This window comes from Ananas comosus, linkage group 3, assembly GCF_001540865.1.
Source record: "Ananas comosus cultivar F153 linkage group 3, ASM154086v1, whole genome shotgun sequence".
In the NCBI taxonomy this organism is placed as follows: Eukaryota; Viridiplantae; Streptophyta; class Magnoliopsida; order Poales; family Bromeliaceae; genus Ananas; species Ananas comosus.
In genome coordinates, this window is record NC_033623.1 from 16167935 (window position 1) to 16191916 (window position 23982).

The 23982-nt window shown below is 36.1% G+C and overlaps 2 protein-coding genes and 1 pseudogene across 3 annotated transcripts; 2 read left to right on the forward strand and 1 right to left on the reverse strand.

Moving 5' to 3' along the window:
* LOC109707873 (homeobox-leucine zipper protein ROC3) lies at positions 901–7324 on the forward strand. Its single transcript, XM_020229399.1, has 11 exons — positions 901–914; positions 1384–1551; positions 1724–1841; positions 1975–2163; positions 2263–2736; positions 2841–2942; positions 3039–3254; positions 3916–4084; positions 4203–4471; positions 4578–4726; positions 6272–7324. The coding sequence occupies exons 1-11, from the start codon at positions 901–903 to the stop codon at positions 6552–6554; spliced, it is 2151 nt and encodes a 716-aa protein (XP_020084988.1). The 3' UTR covers positions 6555–7324.
* Positions 8910–14849, reverse strand: LOC109708088 (oligopeptide transporter 4-like). Of its 2 annotated transcripts, XR_002215652.1 has the most exons (6): positions 14776–14849; positions 10968–11531; positions 10338–10593; positions 10017–10199; positions 9028–9757; positions 8910–8987 (listed from the first exon to the last, which is right to left on the reverse strand). XR_002215652.1 is itself a non-coding variant. In XM_020229685.1 (5 exons), the coding sequence occupies exons 1-5, from the start codon at positions 14847–14849 to the stop codon at positions 9143–9145; spliced, it is 1692 nt and encodes a 563-aa protein (XP_020085274.1). In that variant the 3' UTR covers positions 8910–9142. The 2 variants fall into 2 exon arrangements, 1 of the variants encoding a protein (XP_020085274.1); XM_020229685.1 differs by having other exon boundaries at positions 8910–9757.
* The window catches only part of LOC109707874, a 14644-nt pseudogene continuing 5842 nt past the window's right edge, over positions 15181–23982 (forward strand).

Sequence of the window (23982 nt, forward strand, 5' to 3'; positions counted from 1 at the left end):
GTAGCAAGCTAAATATTTCGTTCATTAAGTGAGATGAACTAAGCGTACAAATTGGATGCAACAATCCTTATAGTTGTACATAATTTCGAAACAGATTTTAAAACATCATAGTTCATGGTTAATACTTTTGTAATTTTTTTATTTTTATTGAAACATGCACTTTTGCACTTTTGCAATTAGTAGTAGATTGGTTAGCTTAAGTTAGTAATCACCAAAAGCTAGTATTTTGATTGGTTACTAAATTTTTACAAAAATTTACTCCATGCACCCCTATTGGGCATAATTTAAACAGTACTTTGGTTAATTACTAAATATTATACTTTTAAACAGGTTTTAAGATAGATAGAGATGGAAATTTAATTAAACCAGTGTAAAACTTAATATTATTTGTTATCTAATCAAGAAAAATAGATCCCACTAAGAACGAATATAAGCTGAGAAATTATTAATATGAAAAAAAATGTCGTCGTACGCTTATCAAAATATTTAGAGAGAGAGAAAAGTTACAAACCCAAGGAAATCTAGCAGAAGGGAGCTCTTTTGCGCCTTCTTGGTTCAGCAAAAGAGAGATAATCAAGGAAAGTCTTTTCTTTACTCCTTTCTTACAAAAGATTGCATTGGGGATAATCAAGGAAAATCTTTTCTTTACTCCTTTCTTACAAAGATTGCATTGGGACAGTAAATTATTTATAAGAAGTTTATAAAGCAAAATTAATTAATACCCAAAGTTTTTATAAGAAGAACTCTTACCTAAAAAAGTGCCATCTCCAGCGTAAAGGGAGAAATCTTTTCGGGTTTTCCTTTGTTATTTTATGCCATATCAAAGATATTTTTTTAAAAAAAAATCTAACAGCATAAGGTAAGGTATTGTGTGGTTTGAGTATAAACAATATCAGAAATATGTATAAATTCAGGTATAAATAAAAACTATATTAATTTTACGTTTGAACAAAAATTAAGTTACTCCCAAAAATAAGAAAAAATAGTGTTTCGATAGATAGATAAGTTAGAATAAGAAAAATAATGAATAGTTATAAATAAAAATAATGATATTACTCCTATCATTATATTTTATTTTCAAATTTTGAATTTCACTTTAAATTTAAGATCAAATTTAAATTGAAAAATATAAAATAAAAATTTAAAAATTTAAAAATTTAAAATATCAAATTTTAAATTTTAAATTTAGAATTTAAAATTATAACTTTAATTTTTATATTACAAAATATAAATATTAAAAATTTTATATTTAAAGTTTAAAGTTTAAACTTTTAAATTTAAAAATAAAAATAGAGGTAGGAAAAATTAATAGGGTAAACTTCAAATACTCCTGTGGTTTCACACTTTCTCATTTTAATACTTTATAGTCTAAAGTGTATCAAGTTANGGCAGCGGACACGTGGACGGCCTCAGTTGCGGGGAGGAGCACGATAACGAACACCAGAAGCTGCAGCAGCAGCACCAGCAGCAGCAGCAGCAAACGCCGTCGGGGAGTGCGAAGAAGAAGCGTTACCACCGCCACACCGCGCACCAGATTCAAGAAATGGAAACGTGAGATTATCATCACAGTACTCCTGTTCCATACTATTAATTTTTTAAAAAAAGAAAAAAAAAGATTTTCGTTATATTTGTATTTAACAAAAATAAATAAATGTATTCGAGTTCGAGAGGTATTTTTTTTAACAACAATAGTAATAATTTTGTTAATAAAATAATTAATCAGGTTGTTTAAGGAATGTCCGCACCCGGACGACAAGCAGCGGCTGAAGCTGAGCCAGGAACTCGGCCTGAAGCCCCGCCAAGTCAAATTCTGGTTCCAGAACCGCCGCACCCAGATGAAGGTGCGCACGTTAGCCCTACCTCTCCTGCCTTCTCTACCATGCACACTCCCATTGTATCAACCAAAAAAAATCAAAAAAAAAAAGAAGGTAAAAATATTTTGATGCGGCTATATGGTGTTGTTGGACGGATTAGGCGCAACAAGATCGGGCGGACAACGTAGTACTGCGGGCGGAGAATGACAGCTTGAAGAACGAGAATTTTCGCTTGCAGGCCGCCATCCGGAACGTCGTCTGCCCCAACTGCGGCGGCCCCGCCGTCCTCGGCGAGATGTCCTTCGACGAGCAGCACCTCCGCATCGAGAACGCCCGCCTCAAAGACGAGGTACGTGCCTGCTGCTTATGTTACGCCCCACCTCTAAATGGCTAAAATCCTATGCCATCATCAAACTACGTGCTTAGACGAATTATGGCTATAATGCAGCTCGAACGCCTCACGTGCATCGCATCCCGCTACAGCGGTAGCGGCAGCGGCGGTCGACCGATGCAGCCGCTTGGAGCGGCTGCGCCTATGATGATGCCGTCGCTTGACCTCGACATGGGTATATACTCGAGGCACTTCAGCGAGCCCGCATTGGCAAATTGCACTGATATGATTCCGGACGGCCACCAACCGTTTGCCGGAATGCCGATTATGGATCAAGACAAACCCCTTGTGCTTGACCTCGCGATGACTGCTGCGGACCAGCTTACCAGAATGTGCCACACCAGTGGGCCGTTATGGGTCCGTAACACCGGTGACGGTACGGAAGTTCTTGACCTCGATGAGCACGGCAGAATGTTCCCGTGGCCGATCGACTCAAAGGAGCAGCATATGGAGTTCCGGACGGAAGCAACGAGGGACAGCGCGTTGGTCATCATGAACAGCATCACTTTGGTCGACGCCTTCTTGGACGCTGTGAGTAGTTGACGCTTTTTAGTTACTAGCTAGTGTTCTACTCAATGGGTGGTAATTCTTATATATAGATGATCGATCGTTAACACATTCTTCAATATTTGTAGAACAAATGGATGGAGCTGTTCCCTTCAATTGTTCTGAAAGCAAGAACTGTACAGATTATAGCACCTGGGATCTCCGGTCATTGCAATGGCTCGCTTCATCTGGTAACTTTTATTTCTAGCCATTCTAATTGATATATATGTTGGTACTGTTATGAATTTCATTCTTCTTAATACTTTGATATATCTATCCGCGTACAGATGCATGCTGAGCTCCAATACCTATCCCCTTTGGTGCCCGTGCGTGAGATCCAGTTCTTCCGATATTGCCAGCAGAACTCGGGGGAGGGGACATGGACGATAGTTGATTTTCCCGTCGATGGGTTCCAAGATGCAGGCCTTCAAGTGTCACTTGCTCGGTGCAGGAGGCGGCCGTCTGGCTGTATAATTCAAGATATGCCAAATGGGTACTCAAGAGTATGTCTTTCTGCCCACATGCACGAGTATCACGTTTCTTTCTTAATTTCTTTTGCGGGGATCACTGTAGTGGTCATACATCGATTTGTTTATGTGCTGAATAAATATGTTGCAGTTTGTTTAGTTCCCCGAGCTAAACTTCATTACGGATAGCATTGACATAATTTTGGCTTCTTAGGTACAATTATAGATGCTTTGCAAGGACTGAACAGTCTTTCATTAATTCGAGAGCACAACCTACGCTGTGTCAACACTAAAACGTCTGTGATACTGTTACTTTTAGTTTTGAGCATTCTATGCTTACCATAAGTTTATGCCAGGATATTATTATGCATATTAAAAGCGAGAAAAATCATGGTAATTAATACGTACGTCTAATATAGAAATCCTTGTCCGAGATATAAAAACCAATACTTGTTTTCTTTGACGCAACTTTTTTTTTTGCATCAAACTAATATTCACAATGCATGCTTTTGATATTCAAGTTTGAATTAATGTACATTCCACTAATGTAATAATGTTTCTTCTATTTAAGACATAAAACTATGCCACGCGTTTAGTCATAGCATCATCTAATTCACGCAAGCTATTAATTCATAGAACAAGATCAGTGAAGTTCGATTGACTCTACTTCTAGCTTAGTATACTCTTTATTATGTAGGTTATCTGGGTAGAACACATAGAGGTAGAGGACAGGCCAGTGCATCAGGTATTCAGTCAGTTTGTAAACAGTGGGATGGCTTTTGGTGCAACGCGATGGGTCTCAATCTTACAACGTCAATGTGAAAGGCTTGCGAGCCTCATGGCTAGAAATATATCTGATCTCGGAGGTCGCTATTCTTTAACCCTACTCTAAAACCAAATAAAAAATTCATATATATTGAATTATATTTGTCTTAAGAATGATACTGTTGTACAAGTGCTCATCTATAATTTGGTTTCATTCAGTGATTCCCTCACCAGAGGCAAGGAAGAACATGATGAAATTGTCGCAAAGAATGATAAGAACCTTTTGTGCTAACGTTAGCGCCTCAGGAATGCAATCTTGGACGGCACTCTCTGATTCTTCTGAGGACACAATTAGGGTAACTACTAGGAAGAACACAGAGCCAGGCCAGCCGAATGGTGTCATTTTAACTGCAGCTTCAACCACATGGCTTCCATTTTCACACCAACAAGTATTTGATCTTCTTACTGATGAGCAACGGCGATCTCAGGTACTTAAGATGGTGCCCTCTACTTTTTTTAAAAAAAGCTTATCTTACTTTCTTCTTTTAAAGCAATAGGAATAATATGAGTATAATATATGCATTTAACTTTCAGCTTGACGTCCTCTCTAGCGGAAACTCACTTCATGAGGTTGCTCATATTGCAAATGGTTCTCATCCGAGGAATTGTGTCTCTCTTTTGCGCATTAATGTGAGTATACATTCCTCACCTTATAGATGTTGCTTTTACGTCATTCATAATGCGCATTTTATATGAGGATTGAGCTCAAAAGATGCATGGATGGGAGTATAATTATCATTCCCATTAGCTGGTTCTATTTTTCTTAAAGTTTGCAGCTTTGATAATTTTTGTAGTGCATTGAGGCCGTAAATATTGAAAAATTAGAGAGAATTTAAGCTTAGAGAAGAAGTATTAAGACTGAATATTCAAAGCCAATATGATTAAAATATTTAGTAAAGGCAACATCCTAAATTAGTAAATATATTGCATTTACGTTTGCTTTTTCTTAAATATTATGTTTTTTCCCCATCAATGAGTAATGAGAATATCATAAACCTGCATGGAGATTGTATGAATTCACAAACTTCGAATTAAAAACGAAATGAGAACCCCAATAAGATATGTTATGCCACTCCCGCCATTTTTTTTGGCCGAAAAATAAAAAAAAGAAAATATATATATTACTCTGGATGGGTCTCTTTCTGATGTTGAGGGAGGAAAATGGCCATCATTCTGTCAATGTTGCCCTCTTTCTTATTTAAAAAAATGCTACAGTACTTCCTATAGAGCTTGTTTTGTTTGTGCTGTGTTGTTTCACCAATATATTTTTGTGAAATTGTATATATCAGCATGTTATTTGGATATAACATATCTATTATCAAACTTCTAGAGATTTAACTTTTACCATTGGCGTAGAAAAAGGTAGTTAACCGCATTTACTGTTCCTCTTGCTATTTAGTCATGTTCGCCTTTAACCCTGCTATAGTATTTAATGGAAATGGAGAAACTATGTCCATAGCATCCGAGCAGTGGAAGTAAAGTTTGAAATGGCACAGCTATGGAGACATTTATTATTTGCCCGAAAGATATAAGACAAGGAGCTCTGGCAACTTGAGCTGTCAAAGGGTTTCCTCATTGAATGAGCGTTTGAATAGCCATCAAGTGTGCCACACATACCTTCCTGTCAACTTTGGGTTGCCACCAATCCAACCTGGCTTTCTCACTCCCTTTGAGTTGTTCAACATAATTTGATCTATATATATATATATATATATATATAGAGAGAGAGAGAGAGAGAGAGAGAGAGAGAGAGAGAGAGAGAGAGAGAGAGAGAGATAAAAGACAGTAGAAAGATCGCCTCCTTTCTTATTTGTTTTCCCGATATCTGACGGTAAAAAAAAAGGGGAGGTCGTCATGTCCCATGATGCACTGATCGAACTGTATCACATCGTCCTACCAATCCAATGAAAAACCAAAGCAAAAGCTTCTCTCTCTCTCTCTCTCTCTCTCTCTCGGAGACGATAATGCATATTTATTTGTACAGTATATTTATGTGTATTCTTTCATATATATCCTTCGTTTCAGACTGCAAGCCAAATTATCTTCTTATTTTTCTTATGCTAGAACAGGAGACAAAAAATTTTAAGAGAGAGAGAGAATTAACTAAGATAATAGAGATCATACATAGTCCATTAGTTCAATGATATATATATATATATATATATATATATATATATATATATATATATATATATATATATACATATATATATATATATATATATATATANCTCCCCATCTCCTCCGCCGCCATCGCGAACCTCCTCCGCCACCCCCGAAGGTGATGGCAGCGGTGCTTCCGCCGCCACCGCTGCTGCTGTTGCCCCGGGATGCCTCCTAACTATCAGCATGCAGGTGCTGGCGAGTGCAGTCCCATCAGCGAAACTGAACCTCTCGAGCGTGACAGCCGTCAACCACCACCTCTGCAATGCAGTTCGCCAGATTAGCGCCGCCCTCGGCGGGCCGCCTCAGCCAGAACCGGCCGGGACGGCGGCGCCGCCTGACCCGTGAGGGGAAGCAGAAAGGTGGTGGAGTTAACTGCTATACTGCCTGGTGCAATCCGTCTATACCGATCGATATTCCCAAAATGCCCCCCCAACACCTCTGCTTTTCACATATATATTATAATTGTTGAGTATTTAGTAACTAAAATCTCTAGATTATTTTTTGTACAGGAGCAAGAGAGAATTTGACAAGGGCCCATGCAGAGCTGCAAAATGACCAAAATATCCTTGTCGAGTCGGGCATTTTGGTTATCTTATATTTTGTGTACGCGTGTATAGTCCATGGGCGTTGTCAAGTTTTCACTTGCTCCGAGCTTTTACTCTATTTGCAATTCATAATCAACTTTGCAAAGGGCATTTTGGTCATGTTGGTGTGGCATTGATGGGATCCGGGCAATCTCCACCTACCCACTGCCATCTAAGATATGCTTCCCAGTGAATTAAACATGTTGAAGGCCGGCTGGCTAGTTATTAATATATGTAATAAGATCAAGAGGGATGAATTAATTGTGTTGTGTTGTGTTGTGTTGTGTAGTGTAGTGGTTGGGGGAATGTTGTGAAATTAGGGTTTGTTGGAGGAGGGGAGTCAAGAGCGCACCAGGTGTGACCCTGAATGCTCTCTCCCTTTTTTAAGGCCCAAAATTTGAAAAGAGGAAGCCCAAAATGGCTTCTGGGCCTAAAAAAAAAAAGCGGGGAGTGGGAAAGGAGAAGGGTGTTGGTTCGGGTATTGACTTCCTTCTTGCGTTACTTTAAACATGTTGTTGCTCTCCTTTGTCTTAATTTGGCGTGTTTGTGTACGTAATTTAACTCTTCGTTTTAGCTTGGTCTCCTTTTGGGAGCGCGCGCGCGCCTTTTTGTTCGCAGAGGGGTTGGTTGGGTGGAGTTAATGCTTTTTATGACCGTATTTATGACTTTGAGCTTTTAATGTCCAATCCTCCTTTTTAGGTTCGTTTCTACTTTCATGCAGGGGCGTGGAATTGGCCGAGCCATGTTCTGTAATTGATGGTTTCGGTCCTTGGAAGTACCACCTCCACTGTTGTCATTTTCCGAAATCTTGAAAGTATATTAAAATTTCTTCTTGACAGTGCTAGGCGAATGTGAATGGGATTTTTTTAAAACTGAATTTTCCGAAACCCAGGTGACTGAGCGACTCCAGGTAGAATATGTAACTCGTGAATTTTATGAAGCTATTTGGAATGATAAATATCTCATCAAAGACTATGATAAATATGAGCTGAAGTTATGTAACAATTTTTTTTTTTTATTATCGTATTTTCATACAGTATGAAAAATTTTGTTTGAATATTATTATTTCTGCTGGACAATATTTTTCTCATCAAAATGAAGGTCAAACCCCCCCCCTTGATTCGGCTGGCTGGATAATATAGAGAGATTAAGGAACCCTCCCTCCTCCCATGCTTAGGCTATCTGATCCACCGTTCATCATTAGTGCTCTAACCTTAAATCATCTTGAGTGGTGAAATAGACCAGTGCTGCTAAGGCTTAGTTTGGCATTGGGGCCTATTTAACGCTATTAGATAAAATGGAGTTGTTGAAAAAGCATATAGGGATATGTTATTGCGTTCTCCGGTGGGACCGCACCCCTGCAGAACGGAATATTACGTATGGAAACAAACAGTATATTTTTTCAATGTACTTTCTCACCGAACTAACGCAATCTCCCCGCAATCCCAAACGAAGCCTAAGCTAGGGTCAGAGTCACATCTGGGCCCTTTCTATATTTTGAGCCAGGTTGGGCCTGATCTGATCCACTGTACATTGTCTGAAAGAACGAGCGGCCCAAAACCATGATAGTCTGATGGGCCCAGCCCATTTGTTGGTGTTATGTGGGACTCGGGCTTTTGGATCTAGGACGGCAACAATCTTGTCCTAGATGGGCCCCCGATTGACGCAACAGCCTAATTGTAGACGGCTTACTAAATGGATATGCTCGCCCGAAACATACGAGTACGCTGTTAAAATCAAAGGATAATTTGATTTCTAGAGGTCTTTTACTCGCAGTATGATTTTGCAATACATATAACGATATCAATGAACTGGTCATGTACAAATGCTGAAAACGGCAAAAGCAAGCTCATGGAAATTGGAAAACCAACTTGGAAAGATGACACCATTATATCACTGTACATTATCCGGACATTAAAATATAGGCCTGGAAAGATTATTAAACAGCTAGTTAAGGTCAGTGCAAGCTAATCAACAATAATAACAACACAAAAAAAAAAAAAATAAAATAAAAAACAGAAGCACTGCTCAACATGTTTCTACTTCTCCGATAGAGAAGTTACATTAGGGATGTGGCTTAGTAGAGCTTGAAATAATAAATGATACTGTAAAAACATACTCCAATCAATCAAGCAGTAACTATTATAGAAAATCTGATAAACTAAGCAATGCTGCAGAACACTTTTACAATTTTTACTCGCATTTTCTGTATCAAATGATAAATTAAAGTTTTTATTTAACGAAGTTTGCGGATTTTAACCTATAACAATTCCAATCCAGTTTCACCACCCTAAAATTGCATTATACACAGCTGATCAAAGAAAGAGACGGAAATGAAGCCTGACGCCTTCAGAAGACCGGGCAGCCATCCACAATGACCCCTTTGGCCGTGGGACACGTCGCGAGGTCGCAGTGCTCGCCGGCGGTCCCCCACCAGTTGAGGCTCTTGTTCTCCATCGTCACCGCAAAGTAGAGCAGCACCCCCATCATCGCCACCCCCGCGTCCAGCCCTGCCGACAGGACGTAGTTGTACCTCTGCCACCACTTCTTCCGGTACCTGTACACGAAGAAGTTGAACACCGTCCCGACCGCCGCCCACGACGTGTAGTTTACTGCAGTAGCCGGCGGCATATTGGCAGTTGCACCAAGAAGCACGGGGAGGTTTATCAGGGGGATCCACGATTGCTCGGGGAAGATCCTGTGGAAGGCCCAGACGATGACCGGGCCGACAGCACCGCCAAGGAAGAACCAATTGAGCGCGCCGTAATTGCCCAGCGGGCCGAAGATGCGGCGCGGGCCCACCAGGCCCCAGATGACGGACGCGTCGAAGAAGACGCGGTCGCTGGGGCACGTCCACGGGCTGTTGGGCGGGAGGAGGTCCCTCTGGCAGATGTCGGTGATCGAGCCCAGGAGCCACCATGCCACGCCTATGTTGATTGTACCGGCGACCACTGTGCCGACAGCCTGCATTAAGCGGCGGCGAGAGTTTAGCCATTTTCATCACACAAATAAAAGTTAGAATCGCAAACTACGCTTTTCAGTTACATGCATATATGCACGTAGGCTAGTAGAATCAGTGAAACATATTTGCAACTTGCAAGAAATCGATCTACTTGAAAACAGACAATCAATATAGTAAAATTTAATGGTTAAGTTGTAGCGTCAGAGAAAGTGTACCGCATTTTAAGTTGATTGATCAAGTAGGATGATTTGAGAATACTACCTGAACTAGGAACATGGATTTGGGCGGGATCTTCATGTAATGGCCGAGCTTGAAATCGGAAAGGAAGGCGACGGCCTGCGCCATGCTCATGTAACCGTAGACCTTGAAGCACACGTTGGCGATCGGCTTTCCCGGCAGGATCAGACCCATGCAGTATTCTGTGATAATATTCAGTCCCGGAGTCTTTGTTTTTCATTCAGAAAAAAAGAAGAACAAAAAAAAAAAAACAAATCAGGATGATTATCATGTACCAAATAAATAAATAAATAAATTTATGTGTCTCTAAAAATTGAAGTACGAAGTGGGATAGATTATTTGTACCTGGTTGGTAGTTGCAGTGATGATGCTGATGGGGAGAGTGAACACAAAGGCCATGGCGCAAGCAAAGAGGAGGCCCCACCATGGAAGTTGAATTTGGTCCTTCAACACAGTGCACAGAATCAGGGAGATCACAACTGTCACCAGCAGCAGTAAATAGAACCACCAGCTGGGTATGTCTTCATACTTCCTCATTAACCTCGTGTGGATGTCCACTTTTCCTTTATTATACGAAGCTCGGTACCGATTGTATATTTCTCTGGAAAAGTTTCGCTTTAGATCGTGAGTGACATAACTTACTCGAATCTCTTAAAAAAGTAAAATAGTTCTTGCTGAGGAATAAGAGGATTACATCTTTGGGCCGAATGATTTTGCAATTGCACTTTGTGACAATCGCATGTTTCTCTAAGAAAATTGGTATTTTTTGGGACCTAAATATCAGAATTCAACTAAAATGGCTCCGGCAATCAAAATGGTACTAGTTTGCACCGATTTTACATTGCATTGCTCTGTTCTACGTGGAACATAGCTTCCAATGTGTGCGTACTTAGAGAGACAGAGCGGCAATTTGGCGGAGTAACGTGAGATAGGTACAGTCACATAAAATCAGAGCATGTAGTAGTAGGTTATTACCTTCCATAGAACAAAGCAACATGAGTTAGCGTAGCCGCAATGGTCGCGAATCCGAGGCCGTAGGTTATAGCAAAGAACAAACTCAGGTTTATCCTCCCCTGCTTACCGTACGCAGTCATGTCGATCTCAAACTTGTTGTTGACGATGGCGTTGATATCATACGGCTGGCCAGCAGCCGTGAACAAATCCGAGGAGAAAATTGGGAAAGTCTTTGCATTGTAGAGGTTGAACCCCCAGTATGCCACCGGCATGACTACGTAGAGGATCAAGAGATAGCCGACGAAGATATTGACGATGGCGAAGAAGGGGGTGATTAACGGGCTGAAGAGGTAGGAGGCGACGGTGCTCCAGTCGAGGGTGAAAGCACCGATGCCGAGCCCGTTCATGCCGGAGCCGAGCTGTTGCGCCGTTACGGACTTGGGCCAGGCCCAGCAGACCCACGAGATGCTCGTAATGGTCGGGAAGAGGTAGCCCGGAACGACGTACCACGAGAAGCTGCAGATCAGAACGATGACGAAGAATTTGGCCCGAGACATGCGGCGGTCTTCTTTCTCGTGTAAAGCCCTGCAGATGAAGTGATCATCGTTATCCATAACATAATTTGTATGTCATGAGCATTCTAGGAATAAAGGAGGTCCGAATTGTTCGTATATTTCCTCCTCTTTGTTTTAGGTAGAATTGTTAGTATTCACGTAGTTGGTAACTTGGTATGAATAATTGGAAAACAAACATATAAAAATATTAGAGAAAAAGAGAGAAACAATAGAGAATTTCTCTTAAAAATATAGAAAATTTTCGATACTTGTGTTTAACTATTAAGATTCTTCCTCAGTGACCTTAGAAGTGTTGACCAATGTTGTACCCAGAATCTGTAGCAAATTAAGGTGGAATGTAAAGAGGACTATGGCTGGTGTGGCGGAAAAGTAATTAAGATATCGTTTGGTTCGGGGATAAGCAAAAAATGACTATTTTAAAGATAGATATAAATTGAGGTATAAGCGGTGATTAGATCAATTTTGTATTTGGATGAAAAATTAGATTATTTCTGGGAATAAAAAAAATAGCGTTTAGTTAGATAAGATGAAAGATGAAATAAGAAGGATAGAGGGTTTTATAAATAAAAAGTGATGATATTATCCTCTTATTATATTTGAATTTAAATTTTTAAAATTTTAAATTTATATTTTTAAATTTAAAAATTTAACTTTGAAATTTAAAAATTTGAAATTTAAAATCTCAAATTTTAAATTCAAAATTTTAAATTTTAAAATTCAAACTTTAAATTTAAGATCAAATTTAAATTTGAAAAATATAAAATATAAAATTTTAAATTTCAAAAATTTAAAATATCAAAATTTAAATTTAAAATTTAAAATTATAAACTTTAATTTTGAGATTATAAATTATAAATTTAAAATTTAAAATTTTAAATTTTAAATTTTTAAAATAAGAATAAGGGCGGGAACAATTAATAAAAATAATTTATTATAATAAATTTATAAATTTTTTAAAATTCTACTTAAACTAAAATTTAATAAAAAGAATTTATTATAATATTTAAATATAATTTATTATAAATTTTATTATAATATTTAAATATAAATAATATGTATTAATATAGTACAATTAATAATTTTATAATAAAAATAATGTATTATAATATATAATATATTATATTTATATAATTTAGTTTTAATTCAATTTATAATTTTAATTAAAGTTTGAAATTAAGCATTGCAATAGCACTATTCTACCAAAATGGTGGAATAGCAAATTTTTTGCTATTTCGGAATAATCAGGAATAACAAAGTTTGACCGAAATAAAATATTCCGGCTAAATTTCATGTCATTTGGCGGAATAGCGGGGATAACGAAATTATCTCCGCTCAGGGCCTAAGTAAATAAATACCTGTTAAAAGTGAAAATTTTAAAAATTTACGGACACCCAGATAAATTTGTTAAATGCTAGGTAGGTGACAAGTCAATTGTCATATGACTAGGATCTTTCGCCCAGTAAATTACTACAGAACCAAAGTCAAACATTTATTTAGTACATTGAAGAATGAAAAGATGCCATCCAGTGACAGGGAATTAATGCTGAGTAGGGACATTTAAACGTAGCAAAATCCTCTCCTTATAGTCGCCCTATAAGAATCTTCAATCGATGCAAATGGTCCATAAATTCCGGCGAATGGACTTTTTTTTTGCAACACTGACTCTCAAAATGCTTTAGCTAATTTTATGGATTTGAATTATGTTTAGCATTGTGAGGCCGCAATGAGGCACTAATCCTCCAAGGAATTCAACAAATCATGACAATGGAGAAACTATTCCCAGTTTGAAAGGTCGATGTAGCGCGTAGATTCTATAGAAAAGCCACAATTAGGTGGCCCTTCTAAAGCATTAATTTCACACGTACCATCTCCACGGGTTCTGGAGACTCATATTACAAGAATTTTGTAACGCAGTTATTACACATGGATGCAAGTTAAATCAAACAACAACTATGCATCTTAATCAAGGAGTAGATATGAACTGTACTCTTTTAAGCAGAAGAAGTATAATAATTGTGATAGCCAAAGAAATGAAGAGAACGTACGTAATGCTTTAAAAAGTTGCACGACAAAGCGATGGCCGAACAAAAAGCTTTTTCCTTCTACGTTGTAAAGATAGGAAGAGAAATACTTTACATAAAGTTTGGTGGAAATATACACAGCAACAATTCTGAGTTGGATAAACCAAACGTACAGCTTTTGTCACGTTGCTCAAAAAGCCAGCACAATTCTTCTCGCGTTTTTTTTAAGTAAAAAAAGCGCAAAACTTTTATCTGTGTCGATGATTTGTTTGTCGTGAAAAAATCTATATACGGTGGGGGTTGTGCGGTTTGGTTTTCTTTTTTTTTTTTTGTTTTTTTTTGTTTTTCCATCCCATCTCTCTCTCTCTCTCTCTCTCAGAGGTAGCGGGGTTAGGCTTTCATTTTTCTAATTTAATCTAATTTTTTCCCTCAATTTTTCATTATAAAAATTTAAAATATATAATTTTTACACATATTTTTTTATATAATTTATATTGTTTAAATATAAATTTTAATTTTATAACTGAGCACTTAAAAGATGAAAAAAATTGATGAAGTTGAACTTAACTACTTATATTAATAATTGATAATTACGAGAATTATATAAAGTGTACTAAATCTATAAAGATAAACGACGCATTCANGAAGGTAAAGATAAACGACGCATTCAAATTAATCAAATCAAACAAATTGAAAGTTGGATAGTAAAAATAAAATTTTGAATCGATTCAAAATGGTCCATGGTTAGAAAAATTTTATATGCTTTTATGTTGATTTTAGTTTCAAATTTCAAAATTATATTTATAATTTGATGAGCAATTAACTTTACCTTCAGAATCTTCCGAAATATTTAAAATGTGATTGTTCGACTTTTAATTTTTAATAATTAAGCTTTCTAAATTTTATTAAATAATTTAAAAGATTCTTTCCTTGAATGAAGTTACTAATTAAATAAAAATAAAATTAATCGGTGCTCCGCCCTTACTTCATATGAAAAAAAAAATAAAATACAAAAAGAATAAATTATATATTTAGTTCAAACTATAGGATATGTAACACTTAGTTATCAAATCTGAATGCATTATAATTTTTGGTTCAAACTATTAGATTCAGCACTTTACTTCTCAAACTTCAATTAATTCTACTGAGCAAACGCTATGGCAGCAACAGAAGCAGCAACAAGAACAACAACAAAAAGGGAAAAATTAACGATAGCTTTGAGAGTTAACTAACCGGAAGAGCGAGACCTGCACGAGGTTACTCGGCCACCACATGTGCGCCGGCTCCACCACGTACTTCCTCATCATCATTATAAGTAGTTAGGGTAGATATATAAATAAAACATAAAAATTAATAAAGATATATATCGAATTAAATAAATATTTTGTTATAAAAATAATATATAATATAATAAAATAATATATATAATAATTAGTAAAGGTATACTGATTAAACCACACTAATCTCTCGAAAGGAGAAACCGCTCTTGGTTTGAACCCGATGAGTGTGACGGTTTTTTCCGCAAGAGCAGTTGAGCGTAGAGATCGGCAGGTTTAAGATCGGTAGGTTTAGGCAGGGGAGAGGAGAGGTGAGGGAGAGCTTAGCGAACTTCACCCCGAGGGGAAGCATTTAGGGTTAATGGAGGGTGGTTTGGGGGGAGGAGGTCCAGAGGAGGAAGAGGCCGCCGCCGCCGCCGCCGCTGTTACCTCTAGCTGCGCCGCGCCTAGTTGGCCTTCTTCTGCCGCCGCCTCCTGTTCCTCCTCCTCCTCCTCCTCCTCCTCCACAGCGGCTAGCTCCTCCACGCCGAGTGCCACTGCTTGCGCCTGCTGGGCAGGGAGGGGCACACCTGCAAGGCGTACACCAAGTAGCCGTGCGACCGGACGCGCGAGTACAGCAAGGACTTGGTCAAGAAGCGGATGGCGTGGCTCGGGGAGCACTAGTGCGTCTAGTGGCAGGTCCAGCGGAGGGAGGGGCAGCCGGCTAAGGACCGGTTGCAGGAGGGGTGAGCGTTCAAGGCGTAGGGCCCCAAGCCGCTGGCCGTCAAGAGCGACTTAGGCCCCGGGAAGTTGTACTTCCTCGTGCAGGAGTAGAGGTAGAAGCGGTTACGGCCGATGCGGAAGCCGTTGCCGGGCCGGATGCGGCAGCCGTAGTAGCTGTAGTAGTCCCGGAAGATGTTCGCGTTCTAGAGCAAGCAGCGGCCAACCGAAGAGTAGTAGTGGTGTGTCCACGAGCGAGCGAGGTAACGGACCAAAAGAGGAATTAATATATATAATTCATAATATTAATAACAATAATAATAAATTAATTAATATACGCGCGTAACACTAACACCCCTATACCTAAAATCCACAACCCAATGCCCACCCGGCCCAANGCGGTTATAATTGGCGGGGAGAAGGGGAATCTCGCGTTGTTAAAATTACGAGAATGCCCCTGTGGGAATATCTTCGGGGGAATGGCGTAGCGTATCGGGACGGTGTTTTTCAGAGCGGCCACGGAGTGAACGGTTTGATCCGCCGTCGCCCGTCGACTAAGGAGAAGCGATCCAGTTTTTCTACTAATATAATATAATATAATATAATATAATAATAATATATAATATAATATATAAGGCTGTTTTGGTAATAAGTTAAAAGCGTATTTTGAAGTGATGTATACTATGCAAATAAGTTTAGAAATTTAAATCTGGTTTTCAAACTGTTTAAATTAACGAGCGTCGCGAGATACTAAGTCCGGAAAGATACATTAATGTTGCAATTTCCTTCGGCGGAGACTCTTAATAAAGTAAAAATCTACGGATATTATTCTTTTGGTTGAGAGCTGGTTTTATTTTTACTGGATTTCAAATTTGAAAACTCGACTTGGCTACTGATCATATAGTATTTTGCCATTTGAGTATCCATTTTTCTAAAAAATAACTTTTATCGATATTTAATATGCTGATATTTTATTTAAAAAAATAACTGATTTAAGATGCACTACAAGATACACAGATAAAACCAAAATTTCTAAAAAATAAGTTATATAGATATTTAATTTGCTGATATTTTTATTAAAACAAATAACTGATTTAAGATGTATACTATAAGATACTCAAGATAAAATCAAAACTAATAAAATCCAACTAGACCGACCGTTTCTAGAGTAAGTGGCAAAGGGCTTGGTGGTTGGTACCCGAAACCCAAATTCGAATCCTAGTTGATTTACATTTCCAGCTACGTTTAATTCTAAATGAAATAAACGAAGGGGTAGCGTGCTACCTATCTCTAAAAAAATAAAATAAAATAAAATAAAATCCAACTAGTAAGGTGATAGAGTAATCCTGTTAAAAACTACAACCAGCCACAGCCAGCCCTTTTGGCCAGCGTTAGACGGTGGTACTCGGTTTTCCGGATTCAAATCCTAGTGTGAGCAAAAAAAAAAACTAAAAAAAAAAAAAAAACTTCATTTGTATATAGTTCTATTCACAGATTTACCAAAATTTATTCAGGTCCAGCACCACAGGTCGTCTTTGCGCTTGCTGCATCACTTTACCTGGGGTAGGCCGAATACAACCCAACAGCAAAACGACACTCTCGTTAGCCTTTACCCCTTTAGTAAATTTATCTTTTTTTAAAAAAAAGAGAAAATCAGTAAAATTTAAANAAGTACAAGTTTCTTTTCTCACTCACTGGTTAGCTAAAACATTATATTTTCAAACAATTTTAATTAGGGAGGACACTAAATAATAATTTATAATACTTTTTCTTCACCGATTAGAAGAACATGCATAAAAAAACTTCAAGCTAAACCCTCCTGCTTCTCGCCCCTGTTGTAAACTGCTGACGCACTGTAGGCTTATAATGCAAAAAATATTCACCTTTGTTTTGATTTTTTTTTTTTAAAAAAAATGTAGCATGCTACCCGCTTTATTTATTTAGCAAATAAATTTGACTACAGGGGTTGAGGCAATGTGGCCTCCTCCAAAAATATTAAAGGTAAAGAAAACAGAAAATACAAATAAAAGCAAATAGAAAAAGTGTAGAAAAATTTCTACTTCTACTTGTCACTCAAGATCAAATAACTAAAAGCTGCAAAATTCAACTCATTTTTAAAAATATTAGTTATCGCTACATGGTTTCCCATTCTTCTTTTCCTAATAATAGATAGATGCGATTAATTGTAGATCATATTGCCAGGGGCCCCAGCGTAGAAGATGCATGAACTATACATATACTGAAGTCCCTGAATGTGAACATACATGTGAGTATGAAAAGAAAAAAAATGGATGGATGGATGGATGGATGAAGTCAATAATGCGCAGTTTTGAAAAAGAAATGACGGACAGATAATTAATAAAGCCACATTGGAAACGCCCACGCTGCCGGCAGGCGCCGTCGGGGGAAGGACAGCGACAGGGAAAATGTCCCATTTCAAGCTAGAATAATATTCTATGAGAAATACCGTTCATCCCCAGAGTCAGTGACAAAAAACTTAGTGGTTGATATTCGAGTTCTCGAATTTAAATTCTAATTGATTTATATTTTAAACTAAATTTATTTCTAAATAAAATAAATAAATCGGATAATTTGCTACCTAATCTCTTAAAAAAATATTTCTATTAGAAATTGTTTGGAATAATTTTAAGCTTTGGACTAGTTAGAAATTACAATGGATCATCTATTAAAAGGCTTAAAATTGCCATCAACGCAAGTAATTATTGCACCCAATCTTTTCAGATTTTTCTTACAGAATTAAAAGGCCAAAGGTTTTTTTTCTTTTTTTTTGAGAGATAGGTAGCACGCTATCCGCCTCGTTTATTTCATTTAGAAATAAACTTAGTTAGAAATATGAATCAACTAGGATTCGAACTTGGATCTCAGGTACCAACCGCCAAGCCCTTTGCTACTTGCTCTAGAAACAATCGGTTCAAAAGGGCAAAGGTTAAGATTCAAATGATCATTATAAAGTCTGTTCAAATGTCAAATTGTCAAGTAGTTCGAATGGCAAGTTTGAATTTTTCTCTTTTTGTTTAAATTTTAGATTAGAAACTAATATATATAGCCGGGCATGGTTTTTCATTATTGCCCATTAATTTTTTTTTGAGAGAGATAAATAGCACGCTATCCGCTTCATTTATTTTATTTAAAAATAAACTCATTTGAAAATACGAATCAATTAGAATTCGAATTTAAAATCTGAAGTATTAAGTTATCAACACCAAATCTGTTATTATTGGATTAGAATACTTTATATGTGGAAAAGTAAACAGCTGGGATCACGTGAGGAGGGAGCGTCGTATGCGCTGGAGATTCAGCTTTGGGAACCGGAATCTCGGGAATCCCAATCGGGCGCCAAAAGGTCGGAGCAGGATCACGCAACCACACACACCCCGCCACTGCGGGCCCACCGCTGGTGGGGTCCATCCCTCTTTTTGCCAGCCGGCGATCCACCCGTCGCTTTCGGACCCGGAAAGCGACCCGATCCTGTGTTGGCTCAGCCGAGTCGAATCGGCCTAATGAAATCCAAGTTAGTTAGAAGGACCACATCTCTCTTATAGGATAACAGTGGAAAAAAAAAAATTTAAGGGAAAACTTCAAATACTCCCCTTGTGATTTTATTTTTTTTCACTTTATTACTCTGTGGTTTAAAGTGTATCAAGTTAGTACCTGTGGTTTCATACTTTCTCACTTTAGTACCCTGTGGTTTAAAGTGTATCAAGTTAGTGCCTTGTGATTTTGTACTTTCTCACTTTAGTACCTGTGGTTTAATATTTAATTAAGAAAAAAATAAAACCACAAGGTACTAACTTGATACAAAATAAACCACAGAGTCCTAACTTGATACACTTTAAACCACAAGATACTAAAGTGAGAAAGTGCGAAACCAAAGGGTACTAACTTGATACACTTTAAATCATATGGTACTAAAATGAAAAAATGCAAAACCACAAGGGGGGTTTTTGAAGTTTTTCTAAAAATTAAAAATAAAGTTATAACTTTAAAGAAAAAAAAGTTTTTAAATTTATTTAAAAAGTATTAGAATATTTGGTACATAATGAATATGATAAACCACCGCTTAGTTGAGATAATATGATATACTGTCTAATCTAAAAATAATAAAATTTTTTTTTTTTTGAGGAAAAGATAGCATGCTAATAATAAAATTTTAGAAATAAAAATTAAACTCCTAACACTTAATCGTACAGAAAAAAAAAAGGATAAATTATCATTATATAGCTTACTTCGACATCAAAATAGGATCTTAACTATAGATAAATTATTACAGGAAAGCAAAGGTCTTTCTATCAAAAACCAATTTATTAGATATGTTTTAAGATATTTTTTATTTAAATAAAAAACTAAATATCTATTTTATTTAATCAAATAAATTTTTTTTTTTTATATTATTGTCAGGATTTATGTTCCGGATACAGGTAACAAATTCTTAATAATTCAGTGGCCAAGATTTATGTTGATGCTTAGTCACAAGTAAAATAAGTTTTTGAAAGCGCTCTTAGTTCGGTTTGACAAAAAGCATGTCTCCAAAATATGATGTAACTAGAATTTTACCTCTCCCTTTCAATTCTTTAAAATAGTCAGAAAAGAGAAAGACAAAATAGTACTGAACCTCATAAAAAAGTCAATAGATTTGAGAATGAATTTGTAAAAACAGAAATAAAATTAAAATATGTATCCAGCTTAGAGCAAGCAAGCTCATGAAATATGCTATAAGGATTCAAAAAGATATCCCGAAACATAATTGATAAGTTATATTTTAAAATTATCCACATGCACGGAAACAAATAGCAAGATAAAAAAAACATTTGCAGCACTAGAGTTGACTTGTCAAGTAAACTCTCGATACCATTCCCGAGTTATATATCATTGGTAGTTTTAATTTTTTAAGACAACCTAGTACCTACATAACATTTAATAGGCTCTATTATTTGACAAAATTATAATTCAACTAGTAAGTTATAATAATGGTAGTACAAATGCAAGTTTGCTGTGGTCCTCGATCCATAGTACCAAGTTGTTATGCAGTCTAATCAGAATTGTAATTTATGGAAACGTATTTATGAAAAAGTTGTTCCGCTGTTTAATCACACGTCTAATCTAGAAACGTATTCATTTTATAAGGTACTGGTCGAGAATAAGTTAAAAATGAATATTTCAGAAATAAGTATAAATTGAGGTATAAGCGGGAATTAGATTAATTTTGCGTTTACATGAAAATTGGGTTATTTCTGGAAATAAAAAAAAATAGCGTTTGGTTATGTAAGATGGAATAAGAATTAAATTGAATAGTTATAAATAAAAAATAATAATATTATCTCTTTTTTTATATTAGAATTTAAATTTTCATATTTTATATTTATATTTTAAAATTTTAAATTTCAAAATTTGAAATTAAAATTTAANTTAAATTTAATAAAAAGAATTTATTATAATATTTAAATATAATTTATTATAAATTTTATTATAATATTTAAATATAAATAATATGTATTAATATAGTACAATTAATAATTTTATAATAAAAATAATGTATTATAATATATAATATATTATATTTATATAATTTAGTTTTAATTTATTTTATAATTTTAATTAAGTTTAAATTTAAGCATTGGAATAGCACTACTCCACCAAAATGGTGGAATAGTAAAAAGCTTGTTATTCCGGGATAACCGGGAATAGCAAGCTTTGACCGAGATAAAATATTCTGGTAAAAAATGACTCCGTTTGGCCCCCGAACCAAATGGGGCCAAAGTCTAAAATTTCTTGCATAAAATGATCTAAAATATAACTTTCACGAAATGTCTGATTGTTTACATTACAGAGCTACATGATGGTAGATTGAGATGTATTTTCATTAATCAGTTACATTGCCTTCACAAAAATAACTGGAGTTCTCATTTTCAGATAGTATAGCTTCTTTTATTCATGACATATGCATAACAGCTTTCAGTTATAAGAATCACATGCTTTAAAATAAGATAAATAAATATATATAAATTTGAAGTTCAAGGTCAATATTTTTGACTTGTATAAGGAGTGCTGCCGGATTGAAACTGCATGCATGTGCCAACTGAGTGTGTCGGCATTCCAGCAGTAATAGACGAAAATTTTGGATTTAGATTCTAGTCACTAGTACTGCCAGCTGTCTGAGATGTAATTTTTAGTTTGGCGGCCTGGAATAGGATCGGGCCCCACCGCCCCAGAATGCCGAGCAACAAATTGAGAAGTTCTTCTACAATAGGGACACGTTTGTTTCAACGTAAGTAAATTTGGGGTAGAAATGGATTTTGGGTTGAAGTGGAATTGGGGTGAAAATTAGTTTATTTCTGCTGTTTGTTTCAACGTAACCACGCATGTGAGCCTTTCTATGTAAATCCCTCAATTTAGATGGCTCTCTGTTTAATGTTCGATCCCTTTCACGTAATCGTAAAAAGAATATTACACACACCACCATAATAACAAATCCGACTTAATTAGCACGATGTAAGTTCAAAAGGAAATCTCTATTGTCCATCTGAAACTGAAAAAGATTCAAAAAAGAATTATAAAAAATTACTAATATATGTGCCAAATAAACTAAACTAAAAGTTTTCTACATTAAAAAGAAACTATATAATTTTCATCATGTGTTAATAATCAAAAAACAAACGTGGCATTAGTGCTAATAATTTAAATCCAAACACAGTTTGTGCATCATGTGTTAATAATCCAAATCCAAACACAGTTTGTGCATTTGAATACAACAAAGCAAATTTTCTGCTTGACTCTACATGGTAACATCATGTATACAAAGTTAAACCATTTCACAATACATGGTTAAACCATTTCACAACACCATTGCAAAACCAAGATTGAAAGCTAGAAGAATCAATTCTTTTTCCTTCTTTTCTTCTGATGGAGAATCAATACAATAATCTGAACATGAATCAGCATCATGAAAGAAAAAGTTTCCAAAGGAATTGAAACAAGAGGATGAAAAAGGACATATTCTAATCCCCCACCCCTACCCACACCCCACCGCACCCTAAATTTTTTCATCGGAAAAAAAAAAAAAGCCACCATCATCAGAAATAAAGGGCCAAAAAATTAGAAAATGCAGTAAATAAAAAAATATGATTTGGTACAACACTAATCTTAAATCTTTAATAATCAGAGCAAAAAAATAAAAATAGCAGTAAATTAAAAAAAATTGAAACTGCAGTAAATAAAAATGTTAAAAATTGCAATAAAGAAAAAAAATAATAAAAACTGCAGTAAATCAGAGACGAAAAAATTTATTTGTAAACCTTGTCAACTGCGATAGGGAAAGAGATGGAAATGGAATGCGAGATCTGAGATCGAAGAAGATGAATGGCTAGAGAGAGAAGAAAGGATTGAAGAAACAAAATGAGGGAGAAATTTTTTTTTTTGTTTTATGGGGTCTGCTGAGGAAAAAAAATGGTGAGAGTTGGGTCGGGAGGAGAGGAAAGGGTAGAGAATAGAGAGAGTTGGGTCGGGAGGAGAGGAGGAGAAGAGGTAATCCTAACACTCATGCATTTTTTTTCAGTTCACCGAATTTGACTTCGCCCTGTGGGAGGGTGAAGTCAAGTTCATTAGTTTAGGTGAAGTGGACTTACGGGCATAATAACATTACGGTGAACCAAACAACGCAAATGGTCAATTTTCACCGAAAACTACTTTTCCCTTCCCACTTCCACCCCACTTACGTGCAAACAAACAGACCCTAGAGTTTGATTTCCAAGGTGTGATCAGTTCATGAGCAGTTCTAAATGTTCCAATTAAGTATGTATGTATTTATTATTATTAAAAGTAAAAATATATTCCCTGGAGTCGCAGCTTTGTTTTTTTTTTTAAAAAAAAAAACAAAACAAAAGGTGAGTAGCTTTCATACTTTAGAACCCCTCTTTAAACACCTTTTGTGTATATTTCAAAAGTCTTAATTTAAATTTAAATTCACATGAAAGCATGAAATTCTATGTTTTCAAAAGTCAAACTACGAGTCTAAAATTTTTACACATGAAAGAACAAAATCTCATATTTTTTCTCAATTTATGGATGGAAGTATGAAATCCCATATTTCAAAGTCAAAATTTTGAGTCTCAATTCTAAATACCTATGAAAGTACAAAATCCCGTGTTCAGGATAAAACTATCTGTCATTTTACCATTGGATTATACCCCCAAGGATATACAAGTTGTTCAAAATAATATTATTTTAAATGATTTTTTTTAAATTTAAAGTGCTTGCATCAGTCTAAGTTGGTGTAAATTTTGCCAAATTATATCCCATCTTTATAGAGAGAGAACTATCAATAGCTAAAATATTTTGTGCTCATTTTTCTCTAAAATTTATAGATTTTCTTTTTCAATTTTAACTGAAAATAGGATATGAATACAATTATTTTATACATTCCTATAAAAAGTTATCTAACTGGTTT

Excerpts from the sequence above, each read along its gene's own strand:
- LOC109708088 (XM_020229685.1), bottom strand. The coding sequence starts at position 14,849 with ATGATGAGGAAGTACGTGGTGGAGCCGGCGCACATGTGGTGGCCGAGT. Across the intron at positions 10,594-10,967 it reads GTTGCTTTGTTCTATGGAAG|AGAAATATACAATCGGTACC; the intron begins GTAATAACCTAC and ends AAACTTTTCCAG. Across the intron at positions 9,758-10,016 it reads AATCCATGTTCCTAGTTCAG|GCTGTCGGCACAGTGGTCGC; the intron begins GTAGTATTCTCA and ends CGCTTAATGCAG.